The sequence below is a fragment of the Quercus suber genome, unplaced genomic scaffold (genome assembly GCF_002906115.3).
Source record: "Quercus suber isolate HL8 unplaced genomic scaffold, Cork oak 2.0 scaffold_175, whole genome shotgun sequence".
Taxonomy (NCBI): Eukaryota; Viridiplantae; Streptophyta; class Magnoliopsida; order Fagales; family Fagaceae; genus Quercus; species Quercus suber.
The window spans coordinates 612,471-630,810 of record NW_027069635.1 but is presented as its reverse complement, the minus strand read 5'-3'; the positions used below and the strand labels follow the sequence as shown (position 1 = coordinate 630,810).

At 35.1% G+C, this 18,340-nt stretch overlaps 3 protein-coding genes across 3 annotated transcripts; 2 read left to right on the top strand and 1 right to left on the bottom strand.

Moving 5' to 3' along the window:
- Positions 1-5,284: 5,284 nt before the first annotated feature.
- Positions 5,285-5,842, top strand: LOC112009202 (uncharacterized). The gene has a single exon (XM_024041543.1). The coding sequence runs from the start codon at positions 5,285-5,287 to the stop codon at positions 5,840-5,842; it is 558 nt and encodes a 185-aa protein (XP_023897311.1).
- Positions 5,843-12,836: 6,994 nt separating this feature from the next.
- On the bottom strand, positions 12,837-14,360 carry LOC112009252 (U-box domain-containing protein 9; the record flags this gene model as incomplete). The annotated part of the gene is given in 1 exon segment (XM_065778182.1): positions 12,837-14,360. A coding segment is annotated over 1 exon segment (1,086 nt), but the record flags the coding sequence as incomplete, so codon positions are not given.
- Positions 14,361-15,366: 1,006 nt separating this feature from the next.
- Positions 15,367-16,421, top strand: LOC136069534 (U-box domain-containing protein 9-like). The gene is made up of 2 exons (XM_065778205.1): positions 15,367-15,812; positions 16,341-16,421. Exons 1-2 carry the CDS (start codon positions 15,516-15,518, stop codon positions 16,419-16,421), a joined length of 378 nt encoding a protein of 125 aa, XP_065634277.1. The 5' UTR covers positions 15,367-15,515.
- The last annotated feature ends 1,919 nt before the right edge of the window (positions 16,422-18,340 follow it).

Below are 18,340 nucleotides of genomic sequence, written 5' to 3'. Positions count from 1 at the left end.
AGTACTGTTCAGAGAGTAAAGTTGTTGGAAGTTTCCTAATTACCCTTTATTCCACTCGTTTTTTATTTTATTTTTACTCGTATTGACCATGAGGAAAAGAGAGAACAGTGCAGAAATTGCGGAGAGTATTTAATTGGTTACAAAGTTGGAGAAACACGTCTTTTTATAACACATTTTAACTATATTTATTTTTAGAATACTTAAATAATTATACTGAATCACACAAGGATCCTATGCTCCAACAAGAGGTTGCTCGTGTCTGGGAGAAGTCTTCTCTCTGAAAACTTCGAACAGTGCGTGGCACTTTAGTCCCTTCCTTTGAAGGTGTGTTGGTACCTTGTGATAACACTGTTATTGCAAGGTTAGTGGTTCCTTTCCTTCGGGGTTCAGGGAAACAGCCAGTGTATTTTTTGGTGTGTTTGCTTCCACCCAACAGTATGGACGATTTAACAAAACACTGGAGCTCTCTCTCTCTTTCGGAGAGGGAGGGCCATGGATTCCATTTAAAAAGCGAACAAGCCATCAATGAGCATGGCATTGTGACAAGGTTTCTAACCAAAAGGCCCCTCAACATTGACGCCATCGCAAGTACCTTTACTCCTCTATGGAGATCCAAACCGGGATTCAAAATAAAGAGCATTGATGACCACCTGATCCTCTTCTCTTTTGAGAATCCCATGGACGTAGACCGTATGCTCTTGTCTGAGCCTTGGAGCTTCGATAAACACATCATGGTTCTTTCCCGCTACGATAAAGAAGCTTCAATCTTAGTACACGAGCTAACAATGGTTCCTTTTTGGGTTCAAGTCTATGATATCCCACTCCGTTTCAGGAATAGAGTCATAGCAGAGCAAATATGCAAACCAGTGGGTGAACGTCTAAGTCCCAATGAGAGCGAGGAATGGGACGGTGGTAGCTTCATTCGAGTCAGAATGCAGATTGATATATCCAAACCTTTATGTCGAGGGAGGCTCATAACTCTAGAGGACGGGAAGGAGCACTGGGTCCCTTTCAAATACGAACGCCTCCCTAACCTCTGCTATTGGTGCGGCTGCCTAACTCACGATGACAAAGATTGTGCGGCATGGATAGAGAGCGAGGGCAGCCTTAAACCAGAGAACCAACAATTCGGAGCTTGGTTAAGGGCCCCTCCTTTCATGGCTGCAAGGAAGAAAGTGGTTTCAGTTCCTGGTTTCTTCGCTAGGAAAAAGATGGGCTGCTCCTCCCACCCAGCCACCACCACCCAAAACCGCCAGACGAATGCACACGTGCCTGCCTCAGTCCCCAAGTCTCCTAGGGGGGCTGATGGGACAGCGGAAAATCAGGCCTGCAGAGACGCCAATGTGACAGATTGTGCTTCCTAAAAAATCTTGGAGGAAAATGAGATACCCCCCTCCACAAAAGACGCGAGGCCTGAAGAGTTTGAACAACTAATTCAAAACTTAGACAGCGAGATCAATTGCTACGACAAAGGGCCCGACTCGCTAGACCTCTCAAGTAAGACAGCTCAGAATTTTGATAAGGCCATCTCTCCCCAAGTGGGCCACATTTTGGGCCTGGGCTTTGAAACACCCATCTCACATACTTATAAAGCCACTCCCCTCAGTGACCGGTCCAACATGGACCACGACTTAGTGCTCTCTAAAGGCCAAATGGAAGGAAAGTGGTTGTGTATACAAAGGCCCACTCACCTTAAAGATAGTCCTTATTTAGATATTTCTTCTGGGAAACGCAGTGGTAGCTCTCTTCTTCTTTCGGATTCTTCAAAGCCCTCAAAATGCAGAGCCCTTAGCGATGCTAACTATGATGAAAACCTCTTACCAACGGCGGAGGCTGCTGTGCAGCTCCGCCGAGACAGATGAGTTGGCTCTGCTGGAATGTCTGCAGGCTTGGGAACCTGCGTACTGTCCGAAAGCTCGAGCACAAGACCTTACTGCCCTATTTTTGGCCGAGACGTGGGTAAGCGAAGCTAGGCTGAAGCAGTTGTGTGGTATTTTAAAGTTCGATCATATTTGGGTTGGGCCCAGCGGCGGCAAAATCGATTGTCTTGCTCTAATGTGGAAGAGATTGGTTAAGATTGATGTGGTTTCCTCTTCTCCGAACCACATCGACGCCATCATTGGGGATGTCTCTGTCGCTCAGTGGCGATTCACGGGGGTGTATGGGCATGCTGATCCCAACAGAAAACTCGAGACTTGGTCACTTTTCCGTGGGCTGCATCGTCGCTACTCCCTCCCCTGGTTGTGTGCTGGCGACTTCAATGAGATCTTGTGGTCCCACGAGAAGCTTGGGGTGGGTTTAAGGAAAGAAAGTCTAATGAAGGATTTCCAGGATGTGCTCAATGAATGTGGGCTCATGGACCTGGGCTTTGTGGGTGATAAATTCACGTAGAGGGGTAAACGAGCTTCTAGTCTGGTCCTAGAAAGATTGGATAGGACCGTGGCAGATAACGACTAGTTCGCACTTAATCCGGGCACCAAGGTACAACACCTCCAGACCCACGCCTCTGATCATAAAGCTATTATTATTAAACTTGATGGTATAACCCCCTGCCCAAATCGTCCCTTTAAGTTTGAGCAGATATGGCTCCGTGATGCTGGTTGTAGTGACACGGTTAATAAGGTTTGGGGCTCCACTTCTCCGAATTCCACAATGGATGTTACGGCTGGGAAGATAAAAGCTTGTGGTGAGAATTTACTTGCTTGGAGCCGTCACTCTTTTGGCAATGTCAAGAAGCAATTAGAAATCCTGGGGAAAAAACTGTCCAAGGCTGAAGTTGAGGCTACCTTGGGAAACTTAGATTTTGAGGTGGTCAAGGCCTTAAAACTTGAAATAAATGAGCTTCTAGACAAAGAATCCCAATTGTGGCAGCAAAGGTCTAAGGCCTTCTTCCTTCAGTGCGGTGATCGCAATACAAGCTTCTTCTATAGAAAGCTTCCCACAAATTCTGTCGAAACAGAATCATTGGGCTAAGGGACTCGGCAAATTCCTGGTGTATTGAGGACCAGCAAATTAGGAAGATAGCAGGTGACTACTTCACATCCCTTTTCACTTCATCTCACCTAGCGGATTTCTCGGTTATCATGGAAGTAGTCAAACCAACAGTGACTGTGGAGATAAATGACCAACTTCTTAGTCCTTTTACCAGGGAGGAAGTGGAAGCAGCCATTAAACAGATGAAGCCCATCTCTACCCCTGGTCTTGATGGTATGCCCCCCCTCTTCTACCAATCCTTTTGGCCTTTGATTAGTGTTGATATATGCTCTGCTGCGCTTGATTGTTTGAATAACTGTAGTATTCCTAGTGTGATCAACAGCACCTTCATCACTCTAATCCCGAAAGTTAAATCCCTTGAAAATATCACTGAATTTAGGCCAATCAGTCTTTGTAACGTCATGTATAAGATTGTTTCAAAGGTTTTAGCTAATAGATTAAAGGTCATCCTGCCTGCTGTGGTGTCTGAGAACCAAAGCGCCTTCCAGGCTGGTAGAGTTATCACAGACAATATCCTCATGGCCTTCGAAACTCTCCACTGCCTGAAGCACCATCATAGTGGCAAGAATGGTTTCATGGCACTGAAATTGGATATGAGCAAGGCCTACGACTGGGTTGAATGGAGTTATCTTGAAGCTATTATGAAGTGGATGGGCTTTGCCAGGCGTTGGGTCGATCTAATTTTGGAATGCATCATTACGGTCAGTTACTCTATCCTCATTAATGGCGAACCGTCTTAGGTTTTCCACCCAACTAGAGGCCTTCGCCAGGGCGACCATCTCTCGCCGTATCTCTTCTTACTTTGCACTGAGGGCCTCCACAGCCTCCTTCAACATGCGGCGGAAGTGGGTCAGATTAGGGGTGTCTCTATTTGCAAAAGGGGCCCAAGATTGACCCATCTTTTCTTCGCGGACGATAGTGTGGTGTTTTGTAGAGCTTCACTGGAAGAATGTATGAAAATTCAGGCTCTATTGGACTGTTATGAGTTGGCTTCAGGACAGAAGTTAAATAAGAACAAGACCGGTTTATTTTTCAGCAAGTCTACTCCTACCGTGGTCTTGGATCAAATTAAAGACTCACTTGGGGTGCAAAAGATGAAACAATATGAAAATACCTGGGTCTTCCATCGCTGGTTGGTAGAAAAAAGAGGGCTAGTTTACTCTATATTAAAGAGCGAATTATGGCGAAGCTTGCAGGCTAGAAGGAGCAATTGCTCTCCCAAGCTGGTCGGGAAATCCTTCTCAAAGCTGTAATCCAGGCAATCCCCACCTTTGCTATAAGTTGCTTCAAGCTCCCGATCACCCTATGCAATGAGATTGAGGCTTTGATTAGAAAATTCTGGTGGGGTCAAAGGGGTAACCAAAGAAAAATTCACTGGGCCAAATGGTCCTCTCTTTGTCAACCAAAAAGTTTGGGCAGTATGGGTTTTAAGGACCTCCAAAATTTTAATGATGCTATGCTTGCTAAGCAAGTTTGGTGGCTGATGGGAAATGAGTCCTCTCTCTTCCATAGATTTTTTAAAACAAAATTCTTCCCAAATGGCTCTATCCTTGAGGCAAACGATTGCAATAGGTCGTTTGTGTGGAAGAGCATTCTTAAGGGGAGGGCAGTAATTAAAAAATGTCTCCAGTGGCGGGTCGGAAACGGTTCTTTAATTCGGATCTACCATGATAGTTGGCTCTCGGACCCTCATAATAAGCAAGTGGTGTTGCCAAGGAACTTTCTCGGTATTGATGCCAGGCTCTCAGTTCTAATTGACAAGGATCGGCATAGCTGGCTCAATGATGCAATTGACAACACTTTCCTGCCCCACGAAGCGTCCCTGATTAAGGCAATCCCGCTTTGTTTTAACGATTGCGATGATAGGATCTTTTGGCCCCACAATGGTGATGGCTCTTACTCTGTCAAATCTGGATATAGACTCCTCTCGGAGGATATCAGGAACACCAATCCTTCAGTTTCAGTTTTTGCGCCCACCAAGAGACTCTGGAGGGGCATCTGGTCCTTAAAGGTTCCCAACAGAGTCAAAACACTTCTTTGGCGGGCCGGGACAGATTCTCTTCCCTCAAGAGCGAATCTGTTGAAACGAAAGGTGCTCGGTAATGACCTCTGCCCCGATTGCAAACTGGAACGTGAAACCACATTTTATGCTTTTTGGGCCTGCCGTGCTGCTGCTTAGGTCTGGGAGCTTAAGTTTGATTGGCTCCGCAAACTTTTTGTCAAGTGCTCATCGTTCCTGGATGTCATTCAAATCTGTCAAGAACATGGTGACTCACTTGACTTATTCGCAATGCTTGTGTCTCTTCTATGGACTCGTAGAAATCAACTCCGGGTTGGTGAGCTGGAACTGAAGCTGAAGATGATCAATGTCTTGGCTTTGGATAAGCTTTGTGAGTTCAGAATTGCTTATGGTACTTCCAGTCTTGCTCCGCGAGTTGCTGTGCATGCTAACTGGCTTCCTCTGCCCAAGGATTGGATGAAGGTTAACTTTGACAGTGCCACTTTTCAGGAAGAGTGCTGTGCTGGTCTGGGATGTGTTATTCGAAACGACGAAGGTCTCGTTATGGCTACCTTATCACAGATTATTCCACTGCCTACTTCGGTAGAGATGGTGGAAGTGTTGGCGGCGCGCAGTGCCATTGATTTTGCGCAAGATCTAAATCTAAAGAAGGTGATTTTTGAAGGGGACTTTGCAACTATCATAAAAGCTTTATCCAAGGGTGGTTTCGATTCCTCTAGTTTTGGGCACATCATTAAGGACATTAAGCTTCTTTCTCATGCGTTCCAAAATGAGTCTTTTTGTCATATTCGTAGGCAAGGAAATAGAGTTGCCCATAGCTTAGCATGATCAGCATGTAAGTTTTCTCATTTTCATGTTTGGATGGAAGACTTACCCCCTGATAGTGTTTCTGTGTACCTCTCTGATTTGCTTTAATATATTTCTCCTCCCTCTTTCGGGGGTGGTTTCTCAAAAAAAAAAAAAAATTATACTAAAAATTTCTTACTAAATGGGTTCTAACTTTTTTACATCATTCCCATCAATTCATACAAATTTTTTTTTTTTTTTACTTTAACATAAATTTTTTTTTCCCATTTTACGTAATGATTTTTCAAAGAAACTTATATTATATTATCTGTTTTTCACTAGTGTCATTAAACTATTTTTTCTTTATGTGTTTTTTATTATTTTCTCAAATCATCTCTTGTTGTGTATATAAATAAAGATGTATTAAATAATAGATTTGCATATGAATAAGAATCGTATATATTTATACGATTACTGTAGCAATAATCTAAATTATACAAGTTTATATGGACGAATGCCAGTAATTTTTGGATTTTATTGTGCAAAATTTGCCATTTATATTATTATACATGGATTGATACGAGTGCTCTAATAATTGTAAGTTTGTAACAAGCTAGATGAGCTTTGTAAGATGTGTAATATAATTTACTGACTTGTTGCATGGTCGAACCAAGAATGGGTTATAGTTTATAAGCCCATGCTACACCCTTTGTAAACTATATTTCATTTATATTTCCAATTAAAGTAATTTATTTTCTAAGTAATTAGTGTATGAAATAAGCCAAGAGAACTCATGACTGGCATGAGTTCTAAGTATTTTTTAATAAAAGAAGAGAGTTCATGCTCCCGAAACGCCGGCCAACGCCTAAACCTTTGATCCACTCTCTAAAAATTTATTGTTGGGCTTGTTGGGCTGAAAACCCTTTCATACTATGGGTCCAATCCAAATTGAGTCCCTACAGTTAGTATTTTTTATTTTTTATTAGATAAACATTTATCCTACACCGTCTATTCTTTAAATGTAAAAATTTAGAAGTTTTATTTTTTCTTCTAAAAAATAAGTTTTTTTTTTTTGGATAAAGTAAAAAAAAAAAAAAAAAAAAAAAAAAAAAACAAACGTAATATGTATTAACTTTAACGTTAAAAAAGAAAGAAAAAATCTAATAACGGTAACTATTTTTTTGGGATAAAGTATTAAAAAAAAAAACTAATATGTAATTAATGTGAACTACTTGATTACATAAACTCCTTTCTTCTTTTTGTTTATATCAAGTTATTAACTTCTTCACAGTTTAAAATTATTTAATATAAAAGTGAGGGTATATATACGGTTTTGGTGTATTTTTCCCTTTTCCTACCATATGGTTTGTTGATATTATTTCCTTCTCATACCTTACCTATGAAACTTACATGTAGTATTTGCCTTTTTCTTTTTGTTTTTTTCATAAAATTCCATTTTTTTTTTTTTTTCGGTTTAATATTGTAAAGTTGGAATCGAGTGGCTGCAGAAGTACTTGGGACTCTCGGCCTGACTCGATCGATCGAAGAATAGACTCGATCGATCGAAATTCGCACAGGTTGAATTTTCTGCAGAATTTCCAACTCAGCCCATTAAACGTTTAGGGTTTTATGTTTTTACCCTAGGTATATAAACAAAACCTAGCCACGTTTTTGAAGGTTGTCCATATTGTATAGTTGCTCATACATTGCTGTTTTGTGTGAATCTCGTGTGAGATCTTTGAGGAGCTTTCCTTTACACAAAACTTAGGGTTTTCATGGTGGAGATGTTTTCTACATCTTGAAGATCATTATAGTTGCAACCATTGGAACTTAAAAGAAAAGCAAGCGGGGAGCTTGTAGCTGATTGAGGAATTCAAGAAAGAAGTAGTCCGTGGATTCGGAGCCTGTGCGTGGTCGTGTCAGGAAGTTCTACTGGTGGGTAGCATTAGGAAGTCGAGCGGGGAGCTTGTAGTCCTTTTGTACGAACTTCAATTCTTTCATAGTGAATTCAGGTTAGCCTTGAGGATTGGTGGGTCAAATCCTCCCCAGGTTTTTACCGTGTGGTTTCCTGGGTGATCATATCTTGTGTTATTTATTTTCCGCTGCATTATTATTCTTGATATGATTGTTAGATTGTTTTAACCTAGAATTGTTTAATTTGACTAAGTAACAACTTGGCTAATTAATCTAGGCTACGCAATCTGTGTGTTTAAGGGGTCTAAAACCGTTCATTATATATACTAGTTTTATGCCCGTGCGATGCACGGTATAATAAAAGAATTATATATAAATATTAAAAAAATATTTTTGATAATATAATTAAATTTAATAACAAATAAAATAGTAAAAATATTTTAATGATAATGGCAAGTTTTAAATTTCTAAAAGCTCTTAGTAGTAAACATGTGTTGCATGGTTTTAGTCATAAATTTATAACATGAACAATTTTATTTGAGGAACACTAATTAATGATTGGAGAGAAATGCTATGCTCGGTCGAACTAAGACATAATTTTTACTTTCAAATAAAAATTAAGGCAAAATAGGATGAGGAACAACAAATAATAATTATAACATACCGACATAATAACGTTTATATTTAATTATAATAACTCACTTGCATCTCAAAGTCTCAAATTAATATCAACCCTAAACATGCTAAGATGTTTATGTTAATTAATGTAAATAAGCATAAAATTAATATCAATATCTAACACCCTACTATTGCACGAATTATGATTAGAATTGACCTAATATTTTGACTTTGACCACAAGAAATCATCCCAAATTTACAAATTAAAAACTACCCAAATTTATAAATAAAAAAATTGAAATAAAAATGTACTACAACACACACATAAATATATACACACAAAGAAACTCTGAATTCAATAATTACAAACATTATTAAATTTCTAAACATTAAAAAAAAAAATCTGGAATTAAAGTTAAAGTAAAGACACTCATATAAACACAAATTTTGCAAAAAGAGAATAAGATTTTTGTTAAAATTAATCTGTTAGTTCTCATGGAAGATATACCATCGATTCTAAAGACTATATATAATAAGCATATAAATTAGGTCAAAGTTAACGAAAATAACTTAAATAAAAGGCAACCCTCACGCAAAACATATTCAATTGGTGTAGAATGAGAGGGATGTCCTTTATTTACAGTGATTTTCAGGATGATTTTCACTTTAAATTGATCTCTTCGAGAATAAATAATAGATTTTAATTGATACAAAATCAGAGAGTATGTCCTATTAGGATATCTAACAATTTTTGAACTTAGACAATTTTTTGGGTAGGATATCTAACAATTAGGACAATTGATACATTTTGTAACAACTCTGTGGATACCTTTTGTAACTAATGAAGCTGCACAAACTTTGTTAGATTCTATAATTGTCTTTGATTAGCTTCTAGTCTAACACAAATTATATTTGAAAATGATGAATATTTTAAATGTAATGGTAAAGTTCATTTCTATGAACTGTGAACTATGCAATATTTAAGAACCAAGAACAAAGTATCAAGCATCAAGAATGAAGAACAAAATAACCCCAATCACTACTATGACCAACCTTCACTGCTCATAGCTAAAAACACCTAAAAAAATAAAAATTCTCTCCAAAAAGACTCACATATATCATTTCACTTAAAACTCCCTCAAACAAAAGACAAAGCTTAACATTAAGGGAACTGAGATTTTTTATATCCCCAGATAACAAATCTAAAGGTAGAAATATGACCATAGGTCGGAGAAATAAAGAGATTGATAAGGAGGGTACAATCACTGTCATGTGTATATTTATTTGCCACCATGCTTTTTGAAAGGACTAACAGCGTGACATGTGGGTTATAATGGGCTCTTAGAATATAAGATTGACCTATATGGGCTTCTTGAGAATACGATCCATAATAAAGGCCCTCTTTGATGAAAGTACTCAAAATCAACTTTGGTCTGAGAAAAACTCCTTAACCGAGCTGGGCTTCAACCTTGGCTAGTCTGGACACGAGTGAAAAGAAACTTGGCTGGACTACGGGCCCCTAATCTATCATATCAAACAACAAGTTGTTACTACTACTACTATAACGAATCCCCACAAATGCAATTTTATATCTTTGAAAATTTTACATATGTTGTGGCCATCTTTTCTCTACTAAAGAATCAAGCAAAAGCAAAGTTTTTAAAGTAAGATAAAAGAAGCAATGAAAACCTAGTTTGAAAATTTAGAAAACATCTTTCCATGATCTTACCTGAGCGAGTCTTGAGTGAGATATAGGCAAAGTTTTAAGTTGATTTAATGATTTGCACGAGTACATTTCCTTTCCTGCTTGAGTGAATTTATCCTGTTCGCTTAAACGAGATTCACCTTCACTTGAGCAAGCTTCTTCTGGAGTTTCAGTACAATTTTTAACCATGGTTTTACATTGAATAAATTATTCTTGGATCACAACTAACGTCATAGAATGGGCTACTAAAATCCTATCAAATATTATTATAGATATCTACAAGATATCTAGGACAACATTGTTGAGAAATTTATGGACGATCTTATTGAAATCAAATTTGATTATTGGAACTTAGAAGTCTCTAGATCCCATCATGTTATTGGGATGCAACTCACCAAAGTCCATTGATTTAAGGTTGGATGATATTCAATTATCAATTCCTGTTTTGAAACTCGATTTTCTAAAAATCGAGTTTCAATGAAAATCGAGTTATAGGCTATCAAACTTAATATATATATATATATATATGGAACTCGAGTTCTATGTGAATTTTTGCAAATAACTCAATTTTCATCAAATCGAGTTTTACATTGAAATTCGATTGTCTAAAAATCGAGTTTCAAAACAAGGGTATTTTGTCAGATAGTTTCAGAACATGAGTATTTTGCTATATCTTTTGGGTGAAATGGACAAATGTCCATTTTGGCCCATCAATTGGTGGATTACAAGTTTCGAAAGAAGATTTTAGGCTTTTTCGGATCTATTGTGGATACAAAGTAGCAGCCAAAAAATTGTATCTACTTTTCTAGATATTATGCATGGATCAGATACGTCATGGCAAATTCAAAGTGTTTGAAATATTTAATTTTTTTGGTATGGAAGATTCTAAGAGTTTTGGAAGTTAATTCGAGGACAAGTTGTTTCTAATTTCTAAGGGAAAGAGTTTAGCATTGAACATCATATGTGGTAGGAATAAAATTTCTTTTAAATATCGTAATTTTTTAAAAATTTAATAGAGTATAGATGGCAATTGGTCAAATAAAGTGGGTTCTCCAACCTATATGATGCTACAGTAACAGTTTGGGATTTTTAATTATTTATTTATTTATTTAAAGTTTGGGTTTAAAATTGTAAACCCGTTAGGTTTTGGGTTTTACATATTAGACACATATATCTAAGCTGATTATGCCTTTAAATTGCCAAAATACTGGTATTATTAATTTTATTTACACAAAATTAGGTTTCTGAAGAAATTTAATTGGTGTTTTGGATGGTTCAAACTTTTTTTTTTTAATAGAGAAAGGAAGGTTCAAACTTAAAGCTATGTGATATCAACAATTTAAAATGTTATATAGTATTTTAATATGGAATCTAAATTCTAGAAGATTCTTTATGGAACCTTCTATATTTATACATTCCATTAGAATCTTGTCATGTTGTATTTTCTTCAAATAATAGAATAGTTTTTTTTTTTTAATTTTTTTTATACAAAATAGAAATTCTACTCTAACCTAATTTAAGTGTATATATGTGTGAAACTCACTTCTGGAAACCTGAACCCCGACTCTTGCCCTCCACACTTTACAAACATTTATATTTGTGTAGTAACCATCGCACTAAGGGTGCACAATGGTCAAATAATAGAATAGATAATTTCATATACAAATACAATCATAATAAATGGCAATTAATAACTATTATAATTATACAATTTCATATTTTAGTGAAAATTTTCTCAAAGTATTTTATGATGTTTAATTGGATTTTACTTATGAGTTGAAGGAATTTTCTAAATTTAATTGCGTACTTGAGCTTCTTCAACTTTCACATTGTGTCATGAAAAGTTAACAAAGTCTTTAGGTTATTGGTTTAAAAAATGGTTTTAGAAACTTTTTATGGAAAAAGAAAAACATAAATCTTTTTTACAATTATTTATATTTTCCATAAAAGCAGTATCAAAATTTTTCAAAAATTTTCTATTAACAAATGTCCTTAGGGCATCCATTAAGTAGACTCAGTTACCAAGAGAAAAGTTAATGAATGCCATAAGGAAGGATTTGGTTCGCCGTGATGTGTCTTTGATGTGATACACATTACCTTAATATGATAATAAAATGTTTGGTTCATTTTAATTTTTTCTAACAATAACGTAATCTAATATTACAAAATATATCACATCACCTTTTTAAAAAAAAAAATTGAGAAAAAAATAACTTCGATAATTTTTTATGAGAAAAAAATTTAGAAAATATTTTTAGAAACTTTTTATGAGAAAAAAAAAATTGATTTTTTTGACTTTTATTTTTTATTTTTTATTTTTTATTTTTATTTTTTAAGTGATATCAAAATTTTTCTAAAACGGTCTATTAAAAAAATTTCCTAAGAGTAGTTATTAAGGTTAAGCAGACCCAATTAGTAAAGAGTAATGTTACAGCCACAAACTATTTTACAATATTTTTACAAAATGTTGATGTAGCCAATTTTTTATTAGTTTTCATCTAAGCCCATCATTAATATCACTTTTTCATTTATCAATAATCACTCACTACATAAACTATTTTGCAATCACAGTAAAACAATCCAAAAGGCAGAATCTTATAAATAGAGCTTCATTTGTATTTATTCACAGAATCACAGTAACAAATTCATGAGCCACTTACCAAAATCTTTAAAAGAAAGAAAAGAAAAGAAAAAGAAAGACATCATGATCCTGCAATTGAAATTCCAGACAGAATGAGAATTGACAATACCAAATGAACCATTCTGCAATCACAGCAAAACAATGCAGAAGGCAGAATCTTATAAATAAAGCTTCATTTGTATTTATTCACAGAATCACAGTAACAAACTCATGAACCACTTACCAAAATCTTTAAAAGAAAAAAAAGAAAAGAAAAAGAAAGACATCATGAACCTACAGTTGAAATTCCAGACAGAACGAGAATATACACAAGGGCAATTGAGAATGATCCATACAAGGCCTGAGAGCAGCGTTAAGGACCATAAACAGCTGGAAATATATGCAAAATTTACAAAGTAATGCATTCTGTTGTGGTGCACAACGTAAAATTATTAGGTACTTTCAGAAGATAATGACATGGCACTCCTCTCTCTCACTTAAATGGTGGATTTTGCCATAAATTTAATTACTAGAACCCACAATTACGTGAGAGGAGAGAGTACAACGACATTGTACTCTTGAATTACTGAATACTTACTTGTGCACAAGCGAGTTGATCATGAAGTATGAATTATATTAACAATCCTGTTCAGTCTCTCAAGAATGCTGCTGGCCTTTCTCTTGGCTCTTGAAGTTCCATTCTTGGCAAGATCAGAGATGGTTCCATAGGTGTTCTCTTCTTCTCTCATTTCCTTCCACTTAGTTCGATCATTCAAACAGATAGAGTGGAGGATCGCAATGCAATTCTCCTTGTTCCGTCCACAACTGCTCTCTCTAATAATGCTAAGCAAGCAAGGAACAGCTCCAACTTCTCCCATTTCTTCAATGGCCTTTGGATGGTTTGAGAGCATTGCAAGGATAGCCAACAACTCATCCACATGCATACGGTCCATGATCTTTTTCAGAATCACTCTCACTGCACCATCCTGCACAGCTCTAGATCTGTTCTCATGGATCATGCACAGGCTAAAGATTGCTGAAGCAACATCTTTCATAGCTAAAGGATGTCCCTCTTCTAATAGGTCAATGAGTGGTTTTAGTGCACCAGATTTCCCAATAAGTGCCTTGTTTGAATCAAGAGCTGACAAAGTGAAAAGGGTTGCAGCGGCATTGGTCCTTGTCTCAATGGTTCCTGACCTCAATGCTTCTGTAAGTAGAGGAATTACCTTTGGAGTTTCAGCAACAAGCTTTTTGTTGCTGTCATGGATTGAGAGATTCAAGAGTGTTGTGATCACGTCTTCTTGGAGATCTGGGTGAATACTGGTTTGAGATTTGTTTTCAGAAAAAGGATTGAGCAATTGAGGAATGGCATCTAAAGACTCGCCAAAGAGTGCCCGGAATGAGGGCATCCTCTTTGTCAACAACCGAAGCTCTTTTGCAGCCTTTTTTTGTTCAGGAGGTGTCAAAGACATCTTTTCCAGCAAAGAAAGAAAATGGTCACGAATGGCATCTGTTACCCCTTCATCATTAATATTGTGAACAGAATCTGACAATTCAATGCCCCGGCTTCTACACCACTGAGATATCACTCCTCGGACTAAGTGATTTGGAGTAAGAATTGTGTGAGGGAGAACTTGTTGGGTTAGAGGGCACGTCCGGTTGCCAGCGTTTAGCCATTTCTGAATGAAGGGTCTATCATATGTCTGCACAATGAAATCAAAACAAATTAAAAACCACAAAACAAATTAATGACAGCACTGCCAATTTCCTAGCTAAACTAGTTTCTTTCACATATGGGCCCAGCATCAGGATCATAACAAATCCAAACAGCATTTGGTACAAACAAAGGAGCTCAGATCCGTTAAGTATGGATTGAAAAAGGATGCCAAATAAATGGATTAAAGCATTACCAATTTTACTGAATGTCAAAGCATAGCAAAACAGCAATTGGTACAAAGTGCAAACAAGAAGCTCAGATCACCAGAGTTTAACACCAGTGAATTATGACAAAGACTCAAAATTTTTATCATAATTAATTTTGTATCTAAAACTGCACCACCAGTTACTCAAAGAATTATGAATTCTCAAAATGTTTTTTTTGTTGTTGAATTTTCTACCGTACTTATCCAAGAAAACTAATCAGGTTCATCATTCTGACATGCTTGTCTTCAACAAAACTTAGAAAGTAACACAGGAGGAGAACAACTAATGCAGGAGTATAAAATTTCAAAAATTCATGTCTCCATCAAACATGTGCTACCTTGATATTCATTTTTCAGTGACAGCGCATAAATGATAAAACACAGTACTTCCATAAAGCAACCACCACAAATTCAACCTCCTGATAGTAGTAAAGAAGAGAAACTAACAGTAAATTACATTGCATGCCTTGAAATTTTAGATTGCTTCTTTTGATTTCCAAGAAGATAAGAGGGAAAAAATAAAACAAAGGGAAAAGTAACTCACTTAAACTACGCAACAGCAAAACTAAAGTATGGATTTGTTTGTAATTTCTTTTATTTTTCCCATAGTTTCTTGGCCACCAAACAGAGCAAAGAACAAACAAAAGCAGCACAATGAATCCAAATCCAAAATTCAGAGATTGAAAGATAATTAAAACGATCCATGAACTACGAAATTAAAAAACAAAAATCCAGAAAAAGAATTACTATCTACTTAACAACAACCCCACCCCCCCCCCCCCCGACACATAGACAGAGAAACACAAACACAAACACAAAACAAAACAACAGAGAATGGAATGGAACAGAGTATTCCAATTCATTTGTAGTTGTGAGTGTGATAGCTGATAACAAAAAAAGAAAGAAAAGTAAAGCCATTGATTATTTATTTAATTAATGGCTAAGACAGACGTGAATGATTTTTCTGATCCGACTGTGATGGCGAAAGTGACAGAGTTGAAGAAAGAGTTGCAGAGATTGGTGAAGGCTATAGTTGATGATGATGAGGATTGTAGCATTGAAAGCATTGATGAGGCTAAGGAAAAGCTTTGTGCTTTGAAGGAATTGAAGCAGAGGAGGAACCAGCGTTCGCTCTCGTTGAAGCTTCTTGATTCTTTGACGTGCCCTGAGGAGTTTCGTTGCCCTTTGTCCAAGGAATTGATGAGAGATCCTGTTATGCTTGCCACAGGCCAGGTTGGTATATATCTATGTCACAATGTTATTTTGCTCTGTTTGGTTTCTGGGAAATTGTAATAAAAATAAAAACTTCAAATGATTTTTTTATGGAGGTGGGAAATAGGAGATAAGCAGTTATTTGAGAGTTTTAATTTTTTTGGTTTAATTATGGGATAATTGAGGTGGGTTTTGAATATTTTGCAAACCCAATTGACATAAAGGGCTATAAGGCTAAAACTTTTAACATCTAAGTTTCTTTTCCTCTGTTTTTTAGGCAACCAAATGGAGTGTGAATTAAAATTGAAATGAACTTCTTGTGTGTGTGTGTGTGTGTGTGTTTTCACGGATTTTTGGGAGCTAGGAAATGACAGATAATATTTTCCACTGATAATTTTTTTTTTTAAAGGACAGATAAGCAGTAATTTGAGATTTAATTATGGGATAATTGAGGTGGGTTTTGCATATTTTAGAAACCCAATTAAGATAAAGTGCTAAAACTAAAAGTATAAATCTTGGCATCTAATTTTGTTTTCCTTTGTTTTGTAGGCAATCAAATGGAGAGTGGTTTTTTCTGGAACGGGGAGGGGGGGGGGGGGGGGGGGGGNTTTCAATATCCTAGATCCTTGATTAGCCAAAAAAGGATTTTTTTTTTCGGCTTTCTAAAAATGGATTTTTTTTTTTGAAACACTAAAAATGGATTATTTAGAAAGGTTGTAGTTGGATTGAGGTTTTGTAGAACTTTGTTATAAATTTTGCCGTAACTATTTTGAGCAATGTACAAACACTTTTGTATAAATTTTTTTAACAAGAGTTTTCAACTTATAACATCTGTTTTTTATAATAGTTTTTTATCATCAAATTAAGATACCAATCAATTTTTGGTATAAGCAGAGATTAAATCTCAGATTTCTTATTCAATTATTAGAAACTTTACCAATTGATTATTATTATTTTTCAACTTATCACAATGGATCATATCAAAGTCGTGACATAAAAGTTATATCTCTAGAGTTTCTCCCCTAAATTTTTCCAAAAAAAAGAAAGTATTTTAAAAAAGAGTAATTTTATACCACGTTGTCTCAAATAGACATTTATGAATTATCATTGTTTTGGTGTTTATTAAAATTAAATAATAATAATAATGAATTAATCTAAACCACTCAATTATCCACAAATGAAACCTTTATGTCATTATTTTGGTATTTATTTAAATTATTAATGATATAGTAAAATTTAAATTACTCAATTTTTATTGAAGGGTTAGGACTTTAAAAATTTTACTTGGAATTATATGTGGGTGATTTTTTTTTTTTTTTTGAGAATTTATTAGTGGATTTTCTATATAATCTATTAAGGTGATCAAATTTGGGACCCCAATTATTATTTTCAAGATGGTTCCCACTTCCCTATATATATATGAAAGGGAAAAACATGCATTTTTTATACCCTCCAAGCACTGAATATTTTTCTTATATATGTATTAAAATTTTCAAAAAAATAAAAAATAAAAAGTGTGTATTAAAAAAAAAATATATATATATATATATAGTTTAGAAACTTTAAAAATAGGCATTTGGTTGTACACTTGCATTTAGACATAAAATTAATGATCTCATAAAAAAAAATTAATGCGTCATAATTATATTGTAGCAAAAAGTCTGAATTTTTTTATTTCAATGAAGTCATTATTTAATAAAAGTATCTTTTTTGAAAGAGATAAAATAAAAATCTTTAATGTGTAATAACTATGGAATCTTTTCAGCTTAGTATTAAAGAAAGGTTTTTCCTTTTTTTTTTTTTTAGTCTTCTTATTTTTGATATAACACTACCGTTTTGAATGCAGTCAATTTATAAAAATCTGTAACGTACAATCACTGAAAGAATTGGATATTTTCTACTTACAAAATACCGCAAAGTTACGGGTTAAAAAAAAAAAAATGAATAAAGCTCTATCAAAAAATAATTTTCTCATAGAAATATTTTTATATATATATTTTTTATAAATATGATAAATTTTTAATTTATTGATTCGTTATATTATAATTATTCCTTATCATCAAGCTAAGCACCAATTGGTTTTATGGTCTAAGAAGGATTTGAACTTTAAACTATATATTTTTTATTTGGATACGAGAGATTTTATTAGTTGAATTAATTGGAATTAACATTAATATTTATTTTGAAGTCTATAAATTATTGCCATTCTAAATAAGACGTTTTTTAGTTTGCATGAAAACATAAAGCCTTATTCCTTTTTTTTTTTTTTTTAATTAATAATGTTCTACTATAAAGTATAAACATACATATCTTTTCATTTAAATATTTTGAAAATTTTGTCAAAAACAATAATTTTTTGAGTTCAAAGTACCAATGTCTAGTTTCAACTTAGAATAAAATGAACTCAATTAATATTAATTTTATTTTTGGATTTAAAAAAATGCATTAAAATGATGACATGGGTTCATTAAAACTCATTCATTCTTCCTTTTAATATACAATTACTAGTATAATTGGTAACTTGTAAGTCTAAAGACGAGATTTAGCTT

Bases quoted from the DNA above. Each gene is read 5' to 3' on its own strand.
- LOC112009202 (XM_024041543.1), top strand. From the start codon at position 5,285: ATGCTTGTGTCTCTTCTATGGACTCGTAGAAATCAACTCCGGGTTGGT.